Genomic DNA, 19,248 nt, shown 5'->3' with positions numbered 1-19,248 from the left:
GGCGCATGGAATATATCGTCAAAGTGTCTAAAGTGTCTAAAACAGCATCACGTTTTATCTTTGCTGAAAATAAAATTTGATGAGTAAGACTCCAAGTTAGGAATTTCAAATTAGGAATTTCATTGATACACATTCTTTAGTCTCCATATACAGTCAAAGAACCAAATGGTACCCTCATGCGATCTTCTGAAGATTTATCAGTAAGTTACGGACAATCATTCAACTAATAAAAAAAAATCTCGTATGGCGGTCTACTGTGACAGCGTCTTTTGCTATTACATAAGGAGTTTGTCCGTATGTTTCGTACTCCCCAGGGACTCGATCAAAAAAGACTTCGCTAAGAAAACTCCCATTTGTATACTTAAGATATGGTGATATTTTTATAATCTTTTTTCCTCTATGGTCATTTCAAGTCTCTAAAGGTGTCATTACAACATCGAATTAAAATGGAACTGCTCTTCGGTGCGCCGTAACGTCATAAAACGTCGCCATTTTTCGTGTGTTGTGTTTACCACTTTCCCATTTCGAATGCTCGAGAAACTTTCAAAAATTGACCAAATGCCTTAAAATTTTTATAAAGCCTACAAAATTGATTGTGGAATTGAATTAGGATAATTTTAATCCAAATCTTATGTATTTAAAACTTTTATTTTGAATTCAAACTTATGTATTCTTTAATAAAACCTTGGTTTTTGTCTGTGCGCCGTAGGACAATACCCCGTGCACATTCAAGCTTAATAAAATCTTTATTTTTGCCTATATTTTATCAAAAAAATTATCATGCATTTAAATATGATAAATAAACATTCACAGAAAATTTCAGCTTGAGAAAAACGCTTTGTCCACGATTTTACGGGACAACCCTCGTAGAAGTGTTTCTGGGTACATTACATATTTCTGAGCAACAAGCATTCACATCGGACTGCTCCCCGTCCTGGACTTTCCTAGGTGCAGAGTCTGGATGAAGAATAGTTACATGTTCCGTCGAATTACATCTTTCACACTTGACCGACTCGCGACAGTTCTTTTTTAAATGGCGTTTCTGGTCACAACATTTCAGACAATATCCTTTCTTGAAAAGGAAATCCATTCTCTCTTTGTAAGGCTTCTTACAGAGTTTGTGACAATCTAGAAGAGCATGGTTGGAATTTCCTCCATGAATGGGACACCGTACATAGGAAATGTCACTGTCAGCTTCATATTCATGACGACCTGGTGCTACAGTTGTTTTGCGAACAAATACGTCCGACTTTTGTGCTGACTTTCTTTGTAGTGGATGCTGTGTGGTTGTATTCTGAGGTAAGTTCTCCAATATCAAACCAGGGTCGTTTCTAAGCCTAGCAAGGTCTCGCAAGAAATTCACCAACACTTGGAAAGGCACATAAGACACTCCATTGTTGACCTTGTATTTGTCACACGTTGTCATCCATTTCTCTCGAAAACGCTTTGGCAATTTTCGAACAAAGTCATTTATTCCAGATGTGGAGTCAAAATATGCGAAGGCTGATCCATAGGCTTCATCACCTTTCAGGGATTCAACCTCAGCAGCAAGGTCGTACAGATCAAAGTAACGTTTCCTATCATTCTCCATTAATGGTATAAAATTAATGATGCGCTGCTTCATAGCATGTTCCACTGCTTCAGGGCTACCGTACTCCATGTCCAGTCTTTCCCATATTTGTGTGAGAGCCCTCTCTGGATTGCGAGCATTTGTAGTTCTTATATTTTCGCACTGCAGTTTACACCCTTGTCGGAGGTTGTTCAATAAAAGATCTAGTTGCTCCAATGCGCTAGAATTGATGTCTTTCATAACATTTAGAAAACTGTGTTTCCAGGTTATATACCGTCCAGGTTCACCACTGAATTTCCAAAGTTTTTGTGGAATCATTTGGTTTTTTACTACTGCCTTGGCAAGATCGAAAGCAGTGTCCTGCTTTGTGTTAGTCTGTTGCAAAACCTGGGGAACAACGGAAATCAACGAGTTCTGTATAGGTTCGGACACTTTAATACCATGCGCGTCTACAATTGCAGGGGAAGGTATACACTTCAAGATTATCACAAATCATGTGCATATTTTTTGAAACTATTTATTCCTTTCACAATCTTAATAAAATAGATTTTAACGAATAACAATTTAACAAATAACAATTTTTTAAAGAAGAATGTACTAGAAGAAAAGGCAGACATGTTGCCAAAAAGAAACCCAATTAATCATCTTATGCACAAAATGAATATGTGATGGTTAATCAAAACTGTAACAGCAATGACCTTGGTGTTTTCCTTCTTAAACCTTCACATGTTTTTTTAATACTTTATCCTGTATGCAGACTACTTATCACTTTAAACAGAAACTGAGATCTAAAGGGGGTAAAAATGTTTCGGTGCTACTTAATGTGTGAATTCTAGATGAAAAATAATTACCAATACATCGTTTTATTTGATTGTACTAATTAGGATAGTGGTATCTAAATGCCGTTGTCCTCCCGCATGTAATTACAGACACATTTTCATCTATCTCCTGATATTTTGAAAACTCTAAATAGAAATATAATATATTAGAGTTAATCGTAATTGTGTGTACGTGATAAATTCATTATATTTATGAGTTAAATATATGGAGATCACGAAGAGTACTTAAGCTCAAAAGTCCATTAAACAATACAAAATAGGAAATACGGACCTCCAAAATAGAGGTGGGATGAGGTGCCATGGAGAAGTGAGCATCCCCTGTTGACCGGTTACACCCGGTGAAAATGAGAAAAAAAGGTGTGCAACAATTCAGAATGTAGACAGACAAGAAGTATGCATGGAAGATTGCTATGATATATAAACTGTCATGATTATATAAAGTGGTTTGAGTATACACAATCACACACGCATATATTCCTGTCAATGCTACCCTTAATTGATGTTCGACTTTTTTTAGCATAACATTCGATAATATAATAAGCAGTGGTCTATAATAATAGCATGTTTAATTTAACCATAAGTTAAGAATGATAGTATGCTATACCATCCACTATGGTACAGAAAGTATCCTTCATTTGTTTGAAGCCGTCCTCTCCGACATTTGATGGTGTGTCCAGTATAAATATATTGCATGGTCCTCTTCCCTGCTGATATCTTTTTTCTATGTCTAAAAATATCACATTGAATCTTGAAAACAAAATTTTAAACGTTTCAAAAGACACTAAAAATTTATATATATAAAAAAATAATAAATAAAATAATAAATAATAAACAAATAAATAATAAATAGTGATTGCAGCAGCATACCGATTTGATGTTGATATTTTTGTAAAATCAAATTCAAATAACCGATCCCAATGGCAAAAGTACCCGAATGCGGAGGAATGCGATCATAAAAAAAGATTTCATGCGTTTAAATTACTTCTCAAATCATTTTAATTTCATCAAAACCTTACATCGCCCGTGCAATTGCTTTGCATCTAATTCTGGAGCAGCAGATCATCTATTATCGGAAGATTCTAAAATATACAACGTGGATTCGGAGGAAAATGATGAGAACAATAAAATTATGGTAATGCCTGATAATAGTACATGTTCAGAAAAGGATGTGATCAATATGTCTTCAAAAAACCTAACAAACGCGCAGTTAAGCTTGCTTAAAAAAGGACTAAAATTTGTACCTACCAAAAAGAATATTGATTTCACACAGTTATTAACAGACCTGCAAACATGGGAACGTAGAATGCGACTGCGGGAATTCTTTTTTAATGAGGAAGATGAAGAATCTTCAGATACGGATGAACATTATGAAAAAAAGAAATCCAATTCAAAGTGGACACCAGATCCAAAAATTATCATTAGACCAGCAGACAAAGGATCAGGAGTCGTTGTTATGGATACAGATAAATACGTTGATCAAGTGGAAAACGAAATGATGAATAGCTCACCCTACAGTGAAGTCAAAGAAGACAGATCTCAACTAATAGCCAATAAAATAAAAAAGTTAGTGAATAACATGCATAAAAGAGGATCTATCTCGACAGAGCTACGACACTATCTTTTACCAACAGATATTTCTTCCGGTAAACTACAGGCCAATCCAAAGGTACACAAGAAAAATCACCCGCTGAGAACTATAGTAAATGGCCGTCAACATCCCACAGAAAAGCTAGCAGAGTATGTTGAATTACAGCTCGAGGATGCAAACAAATCTTAAAAGTTACATACAAGATACCACGGATTTCTTGAGGAAACTCTCAACATTGAATCAACCGTTGCCAAATTCTTCTATATTATTTTGCATGGATGTTAGATCACTGTATCCAAGTATACCAAGGAAGGAAGCAAGGGAAGTTATCAAAAGGATCCTAGAAGAACAACAGAAAAAAGAAGTAGATACTGACAGTATTCTAGAAATGATGGATGCTGTCCTGGATAACAATAATTTTAGTTCCAACAATAAACATTATATCCAAACCGAAGGTACCGCTATAGGATCCAAACTGGGACGAAACTATGCCTGTGTTTACATGGGGGAATGGGAAAATATTCTTTTGGCGAATTGCAAACAACAACCTCTGTTTTATCTAAAATACATTGACAACATTTTTTTGGGATCTGGACGGGGACAGAAGAAGAATTACATGATTTCCATATGACTGCAAATAATATTCACCCCAACATTCAACTTGACCTGCGTTTTTCAAAAACAAAAACAGATTTCCTTGATGTTTATATTTGTCTGGATAACGGATTTCTTACAACAGATCTTTACAGCAAACCAACTGACAAACATATGTACCTTAACAAAATCTCCAGCCATCCCGAATCTACAAAAAGGTCAATTCCGTACGACCTTGGTCTTAGAGCACGTCGTATTTGTTCCACAGAGGAAAACTATCAAAACCAACGTGATAAAGTGAAAAGGATCTTGCGAAAACGAGGATATTCTAACAACGAAGTAGAAAAACAACTTACAAAAGTCGACAAACTCAATCGCTCAGATCTACTTAATTATAGAAAAAATAAAACGCGATGTGATCGTATTCCCCTTGTGTTGACCTATTCAATAGGATTACCAAATATTCATAACATTTTGAAGAAAAGGCAAAAAATTCTTGAAAATTCCGATCGCCTGAAACTCGCGTTCAAAAAGACCCCAATCGTTGCCTATAAAAGAGACAAAAATTTGAAAGACATTTTAGTGTATAAAAAACACAACAACTGTTTATCAAATATGCTTAAAAGATTTGTATATATTGCGATCTGATTACATATATATACATTCATGTCATTATTTTTTATGAGAATGATGTTGTTTATCAAGCCGGATAATTTTTTAATCAAAATTTTAAGAGGGCCGACGATAGTTTTATTGTGTGAAAACTACAATAGCGAAACTTTTTATTTTTATACCATATATAACTTACACTAACTTCAATGTACATGCAGAGTTTGGGGGAAATCTACCGTCCAGGTATTTTTGAGGGACTGTCGCAAAATACAGGTACATTTACTGTAGAATTATATAAGAAAATGCCAATTTTTAGCACTTTAAAGAAAATTATACAAATACTACAATAGACATTTTGTTCAAACTATAATATTTGATGAGTAATACTATATTATACAATATATGTACGAAACACAAAATTCTACCGTCTTGTTACCAGAGGGGGCATCTCAAAATGCAAAAAATTAGCAAATTTTACTATTTTTATAGAGTATTACAAAATATGACGTACACAACGGATTCATATGAAAACATATTAAAAATATTGGAAATAAACTCAAATTTCTGTGTTTTAAATTTCAAGAGCGTATGTTAATTACTTTTTCTTTAATAATATTTTTATTACCCCTTTCTTTAAGAGCTACAGATTATCATAACGTCAAAAACACACTGCAACGACGTCAACTTACCTATCAATTGCAAAATTGGTTAAAAAATCAGTTATATCAAATTGTAATTACATTTTTATACCTATAATTTCTTAATTTTGTTTAATTTTAATAATTAAGCGAAAAAACTTGCATTAAAACAGTAAATACGCTTCATTATACTAAGATGAACGAAATATTGCGCAATGGAAACTATAGTCGGCCCCCTTAAAATATGAAATATAAATTTTTAATGAATTTTTAATGTAAAAAAGAACCAAATAAATGCAAGATTACATGTAGTAATATTAATATTTAGTACAAAGTCTTTGTGCATATGTTACTTATCTATGTTTTAACGGCATTTATATGGCAAGCCCTTTTGCTACTAAGTCTTTATTCGGAAAATAAAATCTATCTTAAAATTACAGAGATATCTCTTGAAAAATAGAGATATTTCCCAAGTTAAAGAGATATTTTTCATTTTTAAGAAATATCTCTTTGAGAAAGAGATATCTCTTGAAGTTAGAGAGATATCTTATATTTAGAGAGATATCGCTTTTTATTAGAGAGATATCTCTTCCACTTGAAAAGATATCTCTTTCTTCATAAGAGATATCTCTTTCGTGAAAAGAGATATCTCTAAACGTCAAAGAAATATCTCTTTCACATAGAGAGATATCTCTTTTACTTTTTGAGATATCTTTCCAAAGTAAACAGATATCTCATAAAGTTAAAGAGATATCTCTCTTAGTTTACCTTAAGAGATATCTCTTAAAGTGAAAGAGATATCTTTCAAAAGTGTCCAAAAGAGATATCTCTCAAGCAAAAAGAGATATCCTTTATTGCAAAGTGATATCTCTCTTCATTATTTTTATTTCAATATCATTTAAAATGACTTCCCCCTTTACCGGAATTAAGCTTTTTATTCACGGAAGTACATTAAAATAATTTTGAATACGACCTATTCATGATATTTTACATTATAGCTTATAATATCTCAGTTTTGTGTAGATTTCAAATTAGAAATAGTTGCTTATATTTTATAAGTTGAGAAAATTCAGTCAATTACATTTGAGATTATATATATGTGTTTACTTTCATCTTCCTGAATTTTTATCAACAAAGTTGCCACTATTATTTGTTGTTTCAAGAAAGGGATTTATAGCATTTTTGCATACACAGTACATATATTATTCTGGGTAAATGCTTGCTCAGTCTTTTTTCTTATAACATCGAAACTATTTCAGAGACTTTACTTCCTGTTTTGGTTTCGTTTTAAAGTGGAGAATTCATCATTCTATTTTAAAGATCACTTGAAAAGGGAAATTTCTTTAAAATTTCTTTAAAAGAGATATCTCTGAAGCTTAGAAGATTTCTCTTTTTGGAAATCCAAAGAGATATCTCTCTAACTAAGAAAGATATCTCTTTTAATCTTATTTAAGAGATATCTATCTAACTTTAAAAGATATATTTCTCGCTTAAAGAGATATCTCTCTAGCTTATAAAGATATCTCTCTAAGTGAAAGAGATATCTCTCTTACAAAAAGAGATATCTCTTTTGTTTAAAGAGATATCTCTTTAAGCAAAAGAGATATCTCTTAAAGTTGGAGAGATATCTATATAAGATAAAGAGATATCTCTTTATGCTAGAGAGATATCTCTCTTATTGAAAGCATTTTTTTTTATTTCACTAATAAATAGTAAAAGGGCTTGCCATACATTTATTATAAGTACAGTAAAACTCGGTTACAGCGAAGTCCTTGGGACCTGTGAATTTAATTCATTATATCCGTAATTCGTTATATCCGTATAACGAATTCGTATAACCATTATAACGAATTCGCATTATGCATGTTTTCTTTCAAGTATTACTACCATCTATGTTAGTGAAGCAAATATAACTAAACATATCTTCGATAACTAAGGTTTTCTTATGAATTGAGTTTTATATACAAATGCTAAAAGGAAATAAAGTAAGTTCATTTTATCATTTCTTTTTAATAATCTTTGAAAGTTCGTTATAAAAGATGTCAATTTCATTATATTTAACCTCAACGGGACTCAAAATCAGTTCGCTATATCCGTAAATTCGTTATATCAGAGTTCGTTATAACCGTAAAATTTTACAAAGATTTGTTTAGAATTTTGCCGGGGACTCAGAAAAACTTCGGTATATCCGTGAATTCGCTTTATCCGTGTTCGTACTAAACGAGTTTTACTGCAATCCCAAACTGCTAAAATTTATCATTATCTTCTTTTGTTACTTTCTTTTGTTACTTTCTTTTCTTTTAATATTTACATGTTGCTGCTATCAATTTTGAATATCTTCATCTTATACATATATCTCTTCAAGTCCAAAATTGATATACATTCCAGGGTTGTCCAAAAAGTTCGTGGACAATAACGTTTTTGCTAAAATAAATGGTTCTATATAAATCTTTTGTACTCGTACATCAAAATATTTCTTATGAAAAAACCAAGTCAGAAAGATTTCATTTTTATTGATGTAACTTTATATTTTTGTAAAAAACCGGGGTCTTTAAATGTCACAGATAAATCTTGTTTTATCTTATACTGTACTTCTTGAAATAAAATTTTTGTAACTAGGCTAAACTAGAACTAAATCTTCTTAGACCAATAACCTCCTCCAGCATCGATTACTGATATTTATAGTTCAAATATTCGAACAGAAAAATGTATCCCGGCCTCTGAGGTTTATTTAACAGATGCTTAGACTGGACCCCCCTTCCCATTCCCACCATGTTACGTACCCAAAGGATTCTTTGACTTTATAAAATAAAGTATTTTTCTATGACATATTCACAAAGTATTACAACTTAAAAATCTTAAATTAAAGCTAGAACTAGCCTTTTATAAAAAATCATACTCTCCGATACTAAAACAGAGTATGATTTTTAAAAAAAAATTATATGCTTAGTTTTAGCTTAAATTTAGGGTTTTTATACCAGTATTTTATATTTATATTTTACCTAGATCAAAATAAAATGGAAAAAGCGAAATAATTGATGAACCTAAGTGGTCAAAATTGTTCAAACTCTTCATTAAGATAGATAAAAGTAGAAGTCAAAGAAATAAATCAAGCCAAATAAGTAATTTTATTTTATAAATCAAATTTTACAAATTTAACTTTAGACTCCTCCCTTGTTGTCAAATTTATATGCATATTTTTGGCCATAACTACCCTGTATCTGAAACAAAATGATAAAACGAATGGCTATTTATTTATGATAATATTTTTTTATGAAATCTTTATTCCATATGCATAATTATGTATATGCACATATTCGAAAAGTAACTTACGTTTGGTCTTTTATTGTAACTACAACAGTGGAACCAGGGTTTCGTTTGTAACTTCTGTTGATTTTATCGTTCATTTTTTTGGGATATGGAATCCATTTTCCATTACCATCTTTCCAAAACCACTGATCGACGGCATTATTTATCAAAGAGTTTGTTTCGCAGTCAACCTCTATGTCAGAAAGTTCATCATCCATTCTATCATTCTTAAAATATTTTCCCCTGGAAACTTTCAAGATAGGAGGACTCTCCACAGGTTTTTCGCATGTCCTCTCAGTCTTAAAATTATGGTCATTAGCAGATGAACAGGAGCCGGTGCTTGGTGCTTTAAAGAGAAAATACGATCTGTGAATTTTACATTTCCAACTTTCTAAAAATTGAAATCTTTTCTTCTTCTTTTTAAAGACTATTAGAGATTTGCCAGATACAAAAACCTCTCCATTCACAATTTAATATACTAACACATCAAAACTTGTAATTATAGAATTTACAAGATTGTATTTATAAATTTTACAATTGTATTTAAATTTTTACGAACAGATTGGCTAGCCATTGAAAACAAAAATCGACACAGCTTTTATTATGAGAAGTATACGGTGGCTGGTATAGGACATGGTATGGGAATTTTTTTTTTATTAATTCGTGGCCACGAAATAAAATTCTTGGGAACGAAATAAAATTCGTGGCCACGAAATAAAATTCGTGGGAACAAAATAAAATTCGTGGTCACGAAATAAAAATTCGTGGGAACGAAATAAAATTCGTGGCCACGAAATAAAATTCGTGGGAATGAAATAAAAATTCGTGGCCAAGAAATAAAAATTCGTGGGAACGAAATAAAAGATAAAAATTCTAGTGCATGTATTGACAGATCGGGTTCGTGACGCCAATGTGCATAGACGCGCAGACAAAAAGCTGACAATATATTATGTTATTTACAATAGCTAAGCTTATGTCCAGTGCATTTTTCAATGTATTTCACACATTTATTGTTAGATGTTTCAAATAAATACGTGTAATTGTAATGCTTTTTTAAGTCAATAACTCAAAGTTTATTTATTTTACAATCAGTGGCGGAGTAGGCCCCTATTATCGGGAACGTGACATCTTAAAAATGAAAGCAATATTCAGATATTGTCATGATTGTTTTCACATAAAACTCAACTGTGTAATACAAATGAAAGTGTGTGCTCTTCAATAAAGGTACATGTAATTGTTATGGAAAAATGCGATGAACTAGTCAGATCAGTATTGATACTATTTATTCATTCACCAGCTCTTCATGCAATTAACCGGCAAAAATCAATTTTCAATAATTAATGATGATTCAGGCATATTATTCAATACCCAAACAAAAATCCATTTGGCTCAGTCCAATTGAATGATAAAAATAAGTCCGTTCATCTTGAATGAAGCTAAAAATGACATTATATAACACAATTTTATTTCGTGGCCAAGAATTTTTATTTCGTGGCAACGAATTTTATTTCGTTCCCACAAATTTTCTTTCGTGGCCACGAATTTTTATTTTGTGGCCACGAATTTTGTTTCGTGACCACGAATTTTTATTTCGTTCCCACGAATTTTATTTCGTGGCCACGAATTTTATTTCGTTCCCAAGAATTTTTATTTCGTTCCCACGAATTTTATTTCGTGGCCACGAATTAATAAAAAAAAATTCTCATACCATGTCCTATACCAGCCACCGTAGAAGTACCTGTTAAGAAAGCATTTTCATTAACGTTCATGGATGAATCCTTCACAGGGCAAATAGCTGCGGCTTTTCTCTTTCGGTCTCGAAGATACCTGGCAGACTCCGGCGAGAACGGGTCGCTGTTGTTGATAGGGAGATAAATGGTAGAGATTTTTAATTAATGGTAGTAATTTTAATTAATGGTAGAGATTTTTAATTAAATTAGTCTACAATGAATACAAACACGAATTGTCTTGAACAACTATATTTAACATTGCATAAACTGTAAAGCCCATTTGCATAACAAAAGCAACAACAACAACAACAACAACAACAACAAAAATTAAGTCATATAATACTCCAGTTGTCTAGCAACCATTTTACCTCACAATTTCATTCTTAATATTTATGTACTAGTGCTCTACGTATGACCGATTCCTAAAACGAAGCAAGCTATCGACAACCAAGTTGATGAAACAAGGTATCAATAGATTATGGTCGATGCATGTACAATGACCTTGTCAGCAAAAACAACAAATGTGCAAGTCACATGCTGACTGACGTTTTTCATACTAATTGTTCTGCCATTTCATTATCTATGGATTTCCTCCTTTTTTTCTGATCATGACAAATTAAAGAACACACAACGGGTGTGACCAATCTGCGGGGGACGCTCAATCCCCATGACACCTGATCCTTTTGCACTCTGATGTTTTTGAATGTCCATGTTTGCTCCCGATTTCTATTGTTAAAACGAACCTTTGAGCTTGAATACTGTTCCTTCGTTATCTCTGTACTTGTATTCAATGGGGACGATAATCAAGACTGATTGACTGATTGTATACTGTTTAACGTCCCTCTCCAGAATATTTCACTGATATGGAGACGTCACCATTGCCGGTGAAGGGCTGCAAATCTAGGCCTATGCTCGGCACTTACGGCCTTTGAGCAGGGAGGGATCTTTATCGTGCCACACCTGCTGCTAACCAGATCAAAAGATCAAATTTTCCTTCAAAACTGAACCTGTATTCACTCATTTGACCATTTTCCCAACGCACCTTGTTGAAGAACAAACGAACAATGTTAGTTTAAAAATAAATATTTCTTTCAGTGCTTTATGAAACGAATGAACAGCAGGCATGGTTGCCTTTAAAATGTTTAATACTTCTTTCTATATTATTAAAATTTATGAGAGGTTCATAAACAGAAAATCAAATCGAATTATTGATTTTTTTTTTTATTATAACGGGTTAATGAAAATTAAATAGCTAAATATAGCTATTATAAACGCACATTAACAACGGCATTACCTTTAACTCTGTAAACGGATCCAATACTTCCATCTCCGCCATCTTGGTCTCCCCATTCCCAATCTGGACCTAGATAGATACATTTCTATGATTTCCTCGACTCTTTAAAATTGTTATTTCTTCTCTCTAGGTGTCAGAGCCTTTTCTGCATTACAAATACCTCTAGTGACTAAGCATCCTGTGGCAATCATTTCATTTTCCAAAATCCTAGGTTCCTCACAAACATCGACGTCATATTTATCCTTCTCAGTACTTGTAGTACCGTATCTGTAGCCGAAACTCAAACCTGTATCCCATTCTACATTTAACCATCCAGCTGTTTAATACAAGATACAAAACTTGGTCACTCATCTAGATGCTTTCAATATATTTTCAATTAGAAAAAATCCAATCTGTATTCTTATTCATATCTCCTATGAAGGATCACTTCATTATAAATAGGAATCTGACCTATAGGACTGGGCTTGGTTTTATTCTCTACAAAAAGCTTGTCGATTTCCGTTCTGAATAATGACATTAGGCTGAATACATATAACAATTTGTTTTTCCTAAATCTTTATTTCAGTGAGTAGAAATAGGGGAACCCCCCCTTTTTTTGTTGATTTTCTGAGATTGTTATCTCCAAATGTAATAGGTCTTCTTGATATTTGTCTTTACTTCTCATTGTGCATAAAGGTAATGTCTTCTGTCTCTGAAATTCTATTCTTTATGTCTAGGCTATTAATCCGTAGAGATAATGAAAACTTTTCATTAATGTGTGCAAATTATAAAGGCCTAAATGAAATCCAAGGGAGTGCATTTACTGAAATGTATTGTCAAAATCAATGTGATTAAATTCAAAGGAATATATACAATTGAAATTCATCGCAGCTCAACGCTGCCAAGAATACCCGTATTGAGTAACATACAGTGAGTTATTCTTGTCCTCGGAGAAAGTGTGCTTATATGCTGAGGTTCGTTCCACCTGACTGACAACTGTACATTGGATTGTTACGATTTGATATCTCTTTAGTGTTTCTTATATCAAGAATGGGCATGCATAAGGGATAGAAAATTGAAGGAAAAATATACACAAGTCTATAAAAAAATTAAAATAGTCTTTGAAAAGGCGAAATTTAAAACTTTATTTAAGTGTTGTACAAGGTGGATTCGAACCCCTGACTTTAAAAAGAGAGTATCGAAGGTGTAAAAGTCAGCGCACATATCAACTGAGCCAGTCTGACTATAAGAATGAATAGCATAAATTTAAAGCAGATTATGAAAATCTGGTTTCCTTATTTTTTGTAGGTTTTTTGTGAATTTCGACCCCAGGGCAGGGGTGCGGCTAAAAAATTCTTATCTTAAATTATTCCTTACATCCTAACCTATCAAAATATCACAAATCTATTTAGGGGCAGGCCTGCCCTGATTGACTTCAAGGCCAAAATTCATGCAAAAATCAACGCTTTAAAGGACAAAATGGTGTTTCGATCAACTTTGGAGATTTATTGTAAAGTTGTAAATAATAAATTTTAGGTATAAAATACAAATTTAAAAAATTTAGACATATGTACGGTAGAAACCAACAAATGAAGATAGATTTTTAAATGTCACTTTTTCCGGGAAATTGTTCTCTCCTATCGGTCAATTCTTTTGTTAAAGCGAATACATCCTTTGCAATAGTGATGTATGTGAATGCAACAGAGAACAAATGAGAAACTGTACATGTATGTCCTCTATAAGTCTAGCTAACAATGCATTTTCATATTGTAAATATTGTTTGGTATTGCTTCAATTGGTAAGGTTTTAAACACAGTTTTAAACAAATGTTTTACGTTCGTTTACCGTCTTTTTGATGCCCTGTAACTGTACCAGGACCAAAACTATCCTGATTAGCCCATTTCCAGTCCCTCCCACGCTTGACCCTTGACCCCAAAGGAGGCATTCGTGGGTCTCTTTCCTTAAACAATTCATCCGGAATTTCTGTTCTTAAATCATCCCATGAACTGTACAGAGACTTTTTCGAACAAATTTCAATTATATCATCCTGAATAAATGCAAATGAAATATACTTCAACAAATTTCTAAATGCATATTACAAATGTACCTTGACTTATAATTAATAAACAGAGAAATTTGCAATGAACCAAAAAGGCCGCCAATGGAAAATAAATACCACGGACGTGTTTCATCTTCATGTCAGTATAATTATTCTACCTGATCCTGCTCGGTGAACTCTTTCCATTGTAATTCGCAAGCTAGCAATGTTAGAACCATTTCGCGGTCAGAACCATCATTCTTCATCGTGAACGGCAACATAGCAGCACTATTCTAATATTAAAAGATTTGCTAATGTCTAAAGAATTTAAAATCAAATTAATAATCAAATTTAGAAATACATGTATATAATTTTTAAATATCATTTTTTAATGTGTAAATTAGTGAAACTATGGTTGCATACTTCTGTCCCCTACATGCAAGATGAAGACAATCGTATTGCATGCTGACATATTATTCTCGCATGTTGACATATTTCATTGCATGTAGAGGGCAAAAAAGAAAAGCCAGATAATATCCAAATATTGTTTCTACTGAAATATATCACTAGAAGTGAACAGAAAATTACTGAGCTTCATACCAAGTTTTCAGTGTACTTTGCAAATTGCCTTATGTCTCGGGGTGAACGATCTTTCCTCCCCTTGATTGACCACTAATATGTTCTAAAAATGTCCGTAAAGAAGAGATTGTTTACAAGAATTTTCTAATTATTTTTGCATAATGCATATGCTAATTTGTGATAAAATAATGCTTTAATACTTGAAATATCAATTTAAAATAAGGAGAGAGAGAGAGAGAGAGAGAGAGAGAGAGAGAGAGAGAGAGAGAGAGAGAGAGAGAGAGAGAGGTACCATATCGGGATTATTTCCGATAGGAATACAAAAGATCGGGTGACGCTCTCCAAGTCCCCTCGTTAATTGTAACAAATGATCTTTATCCTGAAACAGATTACGAATAATACAAATACAAACGGATAAAGGGTATTTTTCTGGTTTATGCATCGAAACTCTTTTTTTTGGCACATTTCAACTTTGGTATTTATAGTGGAAGTATGACTTGACACTTTTATGTAACCCTCTTCTGTTAAATAATTAAAATTCGTGAGAAATAATGTTCTTGGGTACGCAAAATTTCATTGGTATGTGGGGATGTTACCGTATGGCGGGTTTTCTTGGCGGGTGTAAAATTTCGCGATTTGCCTGCTCTGAGGTATGCCAATATTTTTGGCGTCGTTTATCTTAGCGGATACAGAGTTTCAGCTCTTTGCAGATGAACACTAAAAAGAGTACTGAATATTTTAGCGAATAAAATTTTAGCGTGCTACCATCAAAACGCCAAAATAAGCCAAAATTAGCACCCCGCTAAAATAACCCGCTATACAGTTTTTTATGGGTAACTCTTTCTTGTAAATACTGAAGATCCATTGGCAAAATATTTCTCAATTGTTCATGGTGAAGTAAAGAGGTAGGTTCACTAACTCCATAAAATGGCCCTGTCATTATATTTATTAACTGACCAAGTCCTTATATCCCATGTCGAACATCAACATAATGTGGAGACTTAGTGCAATTTCATTTCCTATCAAAAAATTCCTATGAGAGTCCAGGTTTTGATACTCAGGCTATATGAAACTTCAAATTTCTTGAATTTTGAAGAAAATGAGTGAATTTGAGCATCTTCAACTATTGATTAAAATATGAGCCCACCCTGCAATCCAAAAATTGTTTCATGGATTAGAATCTTCCGAAAGAGTTCTTTCATTATATAGTTAAACATTTTAGATCAGAGGTTGGGGGTTATGTAAAAATATTCAAAAACGTCTTGAAATTTTGGCCATTTTTAAAGAAATTTTCAAGATTTGTGGAAAATGACACAATTCATGACGTCATAATGCATGGACAAGAGAAAAAATTACGTCATTTTTATTTGATATGAAATCACCAAGGGTCCAGGTAAAAATTAACATATTTTCAACTAAAAATGAGCAGTTCTGATTTACCAGAAATTCACAGAGCCATAAGAGGCCCACGGTGAATTTTGTTCTTTGCAGATAAAGGGTGACCCACGAAATCCACGAACATTAAACCCTCAAGAAGATTCGTGAATTTACAGTATCCAAATTTTGTACATCACCATGAACAATTAAGAAATATTTTTCCAATGGATCTTCATTATTTACAAGTACGGGTTACCCATAAAATAACATCCCCACGTACCAATGAAATTTTGCGTACCCACGAACATTAATTTCATTAGCGGTATTTTTTTACTTACAATAAGAACGTAATTGCGTTTGAATTGTTATGAAATTTAACATTTTTTTAAAGATGTGATAAATATTATAAAATTGATGGTTCTTCTGCACACTAAAGCCTGTAACAGACTGTACTACTCGTAATCTGTTTGAATACCCTTGCAGTTGCATATGGAAGAGGATCATCAGCATCGGTAACTAAAGTGAAGTCCGTGGGTTTGCCGTCAGATATAAGAATTATTCAAGGATGAACGCGAAAATCACCATTTCTTCTCATATGTGCTATTAAATGTATAAATTAAACAGTTAAAGATGTCATCTGTAAGAATATTTTAAAAGTTCACTTAAGTTTCATGTAAGCATTATAGAAGGTGTAGACGATCTGAATAAGGTAAGATGATATAAAGAGAATTCATGAAAAATATTTTATTATTCATATACTCAAAGATGGCAGATCATATTTTATTTTAGAATTCCGTATATGATCTACATGTAAAACCTCTAGTTTACATAATTTTTTTCATATCCATAGTGTTTAAAAATGAAAACCGTACGCATTTAATTCTCTCTCGAACATTACCTGAACCATTTTGTAAACAGCCGATAGCTAAAAAGAATGCCGCTGTAAGGGGAGAAGGCCCTCCAAAATCAATGTCATCTAAATAAAAGATAATTAGAATAGAGTTAATTAGAATTAATTTTTCTGTAAATTAATGAGGAAACAGAAGCAGAAAAACCACCGCTGTGAATTGAAAAAATGTGAAAATTTAAAGTATATATGACGTATTTGACCTAAAAAATAAAAGTACGAGATTAAGTGTAGATTAACATGATACTTGCTACTTAGGTTCAAATTATATTTTTCACTGATTTTGAACTTAAATATTCCCAAGTTTCTGAAGTTTTTACTTTTAACTTTGTCTGATATTCAAACAACTCGGATATCTATGAAACGCGATTGATTTAAACTATGTAATCTACAGGAAAGTTCCGCCTATATAAAGTAACAAAACAAATAGAAATATCTTTTTAATTTTAGTTAGTCTGAACTTATCAAAAATATGACACATATCACATATGACTTTTATTGTTGGATATTGTGAGGAAGATTTTTTTTTATATACCCAGATAGTGCTTTAGATCCATGTATTGATTCGAGTAATAATGTTAATTTTAGTCCTTCTTCCACACACAATTACAGCTACGTTCTCGTCGTTATATGGATAATTAGCATACTCTAAAAAATTAAACATTGCAATACTGTGAAAAAAGAGGACCATGTGCCACACCTCTCATGAGTCGATGTAAAAAGTAAAAACAAATTTAAGTCATATCAAAACCGTATTTTACATATATTTTAAATAGAGAATAATACATACCCTTTTCCATATCACATCCTGTATCAGCCCGAGATACCAATATCAGCCAGAGGGCCGAAGGCCCGAGGGCTGATATTGGTCGAGGGTTGATACAGGATGTGATGTGGAAAAGGGTATGTTTTATTATATTTATTACATACTTAGTAATAAAATACAGAACACATTAAGTTGAGAAGAAAATAAGTAAATAATCATGCACAGACTTCTTAAAATGTACACAGTCTATTGTCTCATACAGTTTCGGTTTGTTTCTGCATGTATTTCTATTTCAGATGTCCTCAATCCGTAATTTTAAAATAATCTATTATTTACCAGTTAGATTATCATTACATTCAAAAAGTTAAAATCAAGAGAATTATGTAATACCAAAATATGTGTATGATCAAAAGTACTGTTTTTTGAGGTTTAATTTACTAGAGGTGTCAGTATCCGTATCAGCCCTCCAGGGCTGATATCCTATATCAGCTCCGCAAATCCATATCAACCCTGCAGGGCTAATACGGCTATTGTGACGTCAGCCATATCGTATATGCAAAAATCCTGTATTTATTACCAAGTATGTAATAATATTTGATATTGCATGATTAATGCGCGTTGTGGACCAAACTATAAACTTAAGAAATAAGAATAAGAAAACCAGATATTTCTTCTAGGAATCAACACTGTTAACCAGATGAGGAGTTCCGAAATCTGTATCGAGTAAAAATATACAATTTTAACTGAGACATTTTTTTCTTCCTTAAAATTACTCATCGATATTCAGATTTTCTACTAAGTTTACGAATTTCAAGTTTACTCTATGATACATGTCTTATAGACTATACAATTTTCAATAAAAATATTGTTAAAAGTTGAATGATCCATTCATTGATTTCGTTGCATCTTGCAACAATCATTCATCTAAAATAACAAGAAAGAGTACGGAAGTTCGTTTATTACACGTATAGCCCATTGTGAATGATTCCTGTTTAAAAGTCCTGTTCAACTTTTTGGTTGAACTAAATTGTATGTTAAATATCATCGTATCATCATGTCATGAATATGCACTGGGATTCTAGGCCTTGGTTTTGTTAGCCTTTCAGCTAGACATTTAGATTAGGAGCTTCTTAATTTCAAATAAATATATCTCCTTTATTTTTTTTAATAGGTGCTTTGCATATTATCCACTATATAGAAAGATAGATACTTTTAGTACACTTTTGTATATGCAAATTAATAATCAAATTTCGAACTTTGCACATGATACTGTGAGATAACATATTTTACAAATATGACACCAAGTTTTAAAAATATGAGAATTCCATCAGTTTTTGAAATATACTGCCTAAGAAGACATGGTATGAATGAAATAAACATTACCATCAATAATAGTACAAAACAAATCTTTCATTTGTATGAATCCTT

The 19,248-nt window shown here is 32.5% G+C and overlaps 1 protein-coding gene, 1 long non-coding RNA gene and 1 pseudogene across 3 annotated transcripts; all 3 read right to left on the bottom strand.

Annotated features, from left to right (window-relative positions):
* Window positions 1–8,974: 8,974 nt before the first annotated feature.
* On the bottom strand, window positions 8,975–11,913 carry LOC134261113 (uncharacterized). The gene is made up of 4 exons (XM_062743579.1): window positions 11,852–11,913; window positions 10,889–11,004; window positions 9,175–9,496; window positions 8,975–9,062 (listed from the first exon to the last, which is right to left on the bottom strand). The coding sequence occupies exons 1-4, from the start codon at window positions 11,899–11,901 to the stop codon at window positions 8,975–8,977; spliced, it is 576 nt and encodes a 191-aa protein (XP_062599563.1). The 5' UTR covers window positions 11,902–11,913.
* LOC134261114 (uncharacterized) lies at window positions 11,913–14,868 on the bottom strand (annotated as a pseudogene).
* Window positions 14,869–15,062: 194 nt separating this feature from the next.
* LOC134261115 (uncharacterized) lies at window positions 15,063–17,647 on the bottom strand. 2 transcript variants are annotated; one of them, XR_009990741.1, is made up of 4 exons: window positions 17,590–17,647; window positions 17,046–17,123; window positions 16,623–16,747; window positions 15,063–15,149 (listed from the first exon to the last, which is right to left on the bottom strand). It is a non-coding gene; the product is annotated as an uncharacterized LOC134261115 (long non-coding RNA). The 2 variants fall into 2 exon arrangements; XR_009990742.1 differs by lacking the exon at window positions 17,590–17,647 and having other exon boundaries at window positions 17,046–17,131.
* Window positions 17,648–19,248: the final 1,601 nt, after the last annotated feature.

Source organism: Saccostrea cucullata, unplaced genomic scaffold (genome assembly GCF_032062105.1).
Source record: "Saccostrea cucullata isolate Sc308-1 unplaced genomic scaffold, CSIRO_AGI_Scuc_v1 ctg14109, whole genome shotgun sequence".
Taxonomy (NCBI): domain Eukaryota; kingdom Metazoa; phylum Mollusca; class Bivalvia; order Ostreida; family Ostreidae; genus Saccostrea; species Saccostrea cuccullata.
Note: the sequence above shows the minus strand (reverse complement) of the source record. Positions and strands in the feature narration are given on the sequence as shown.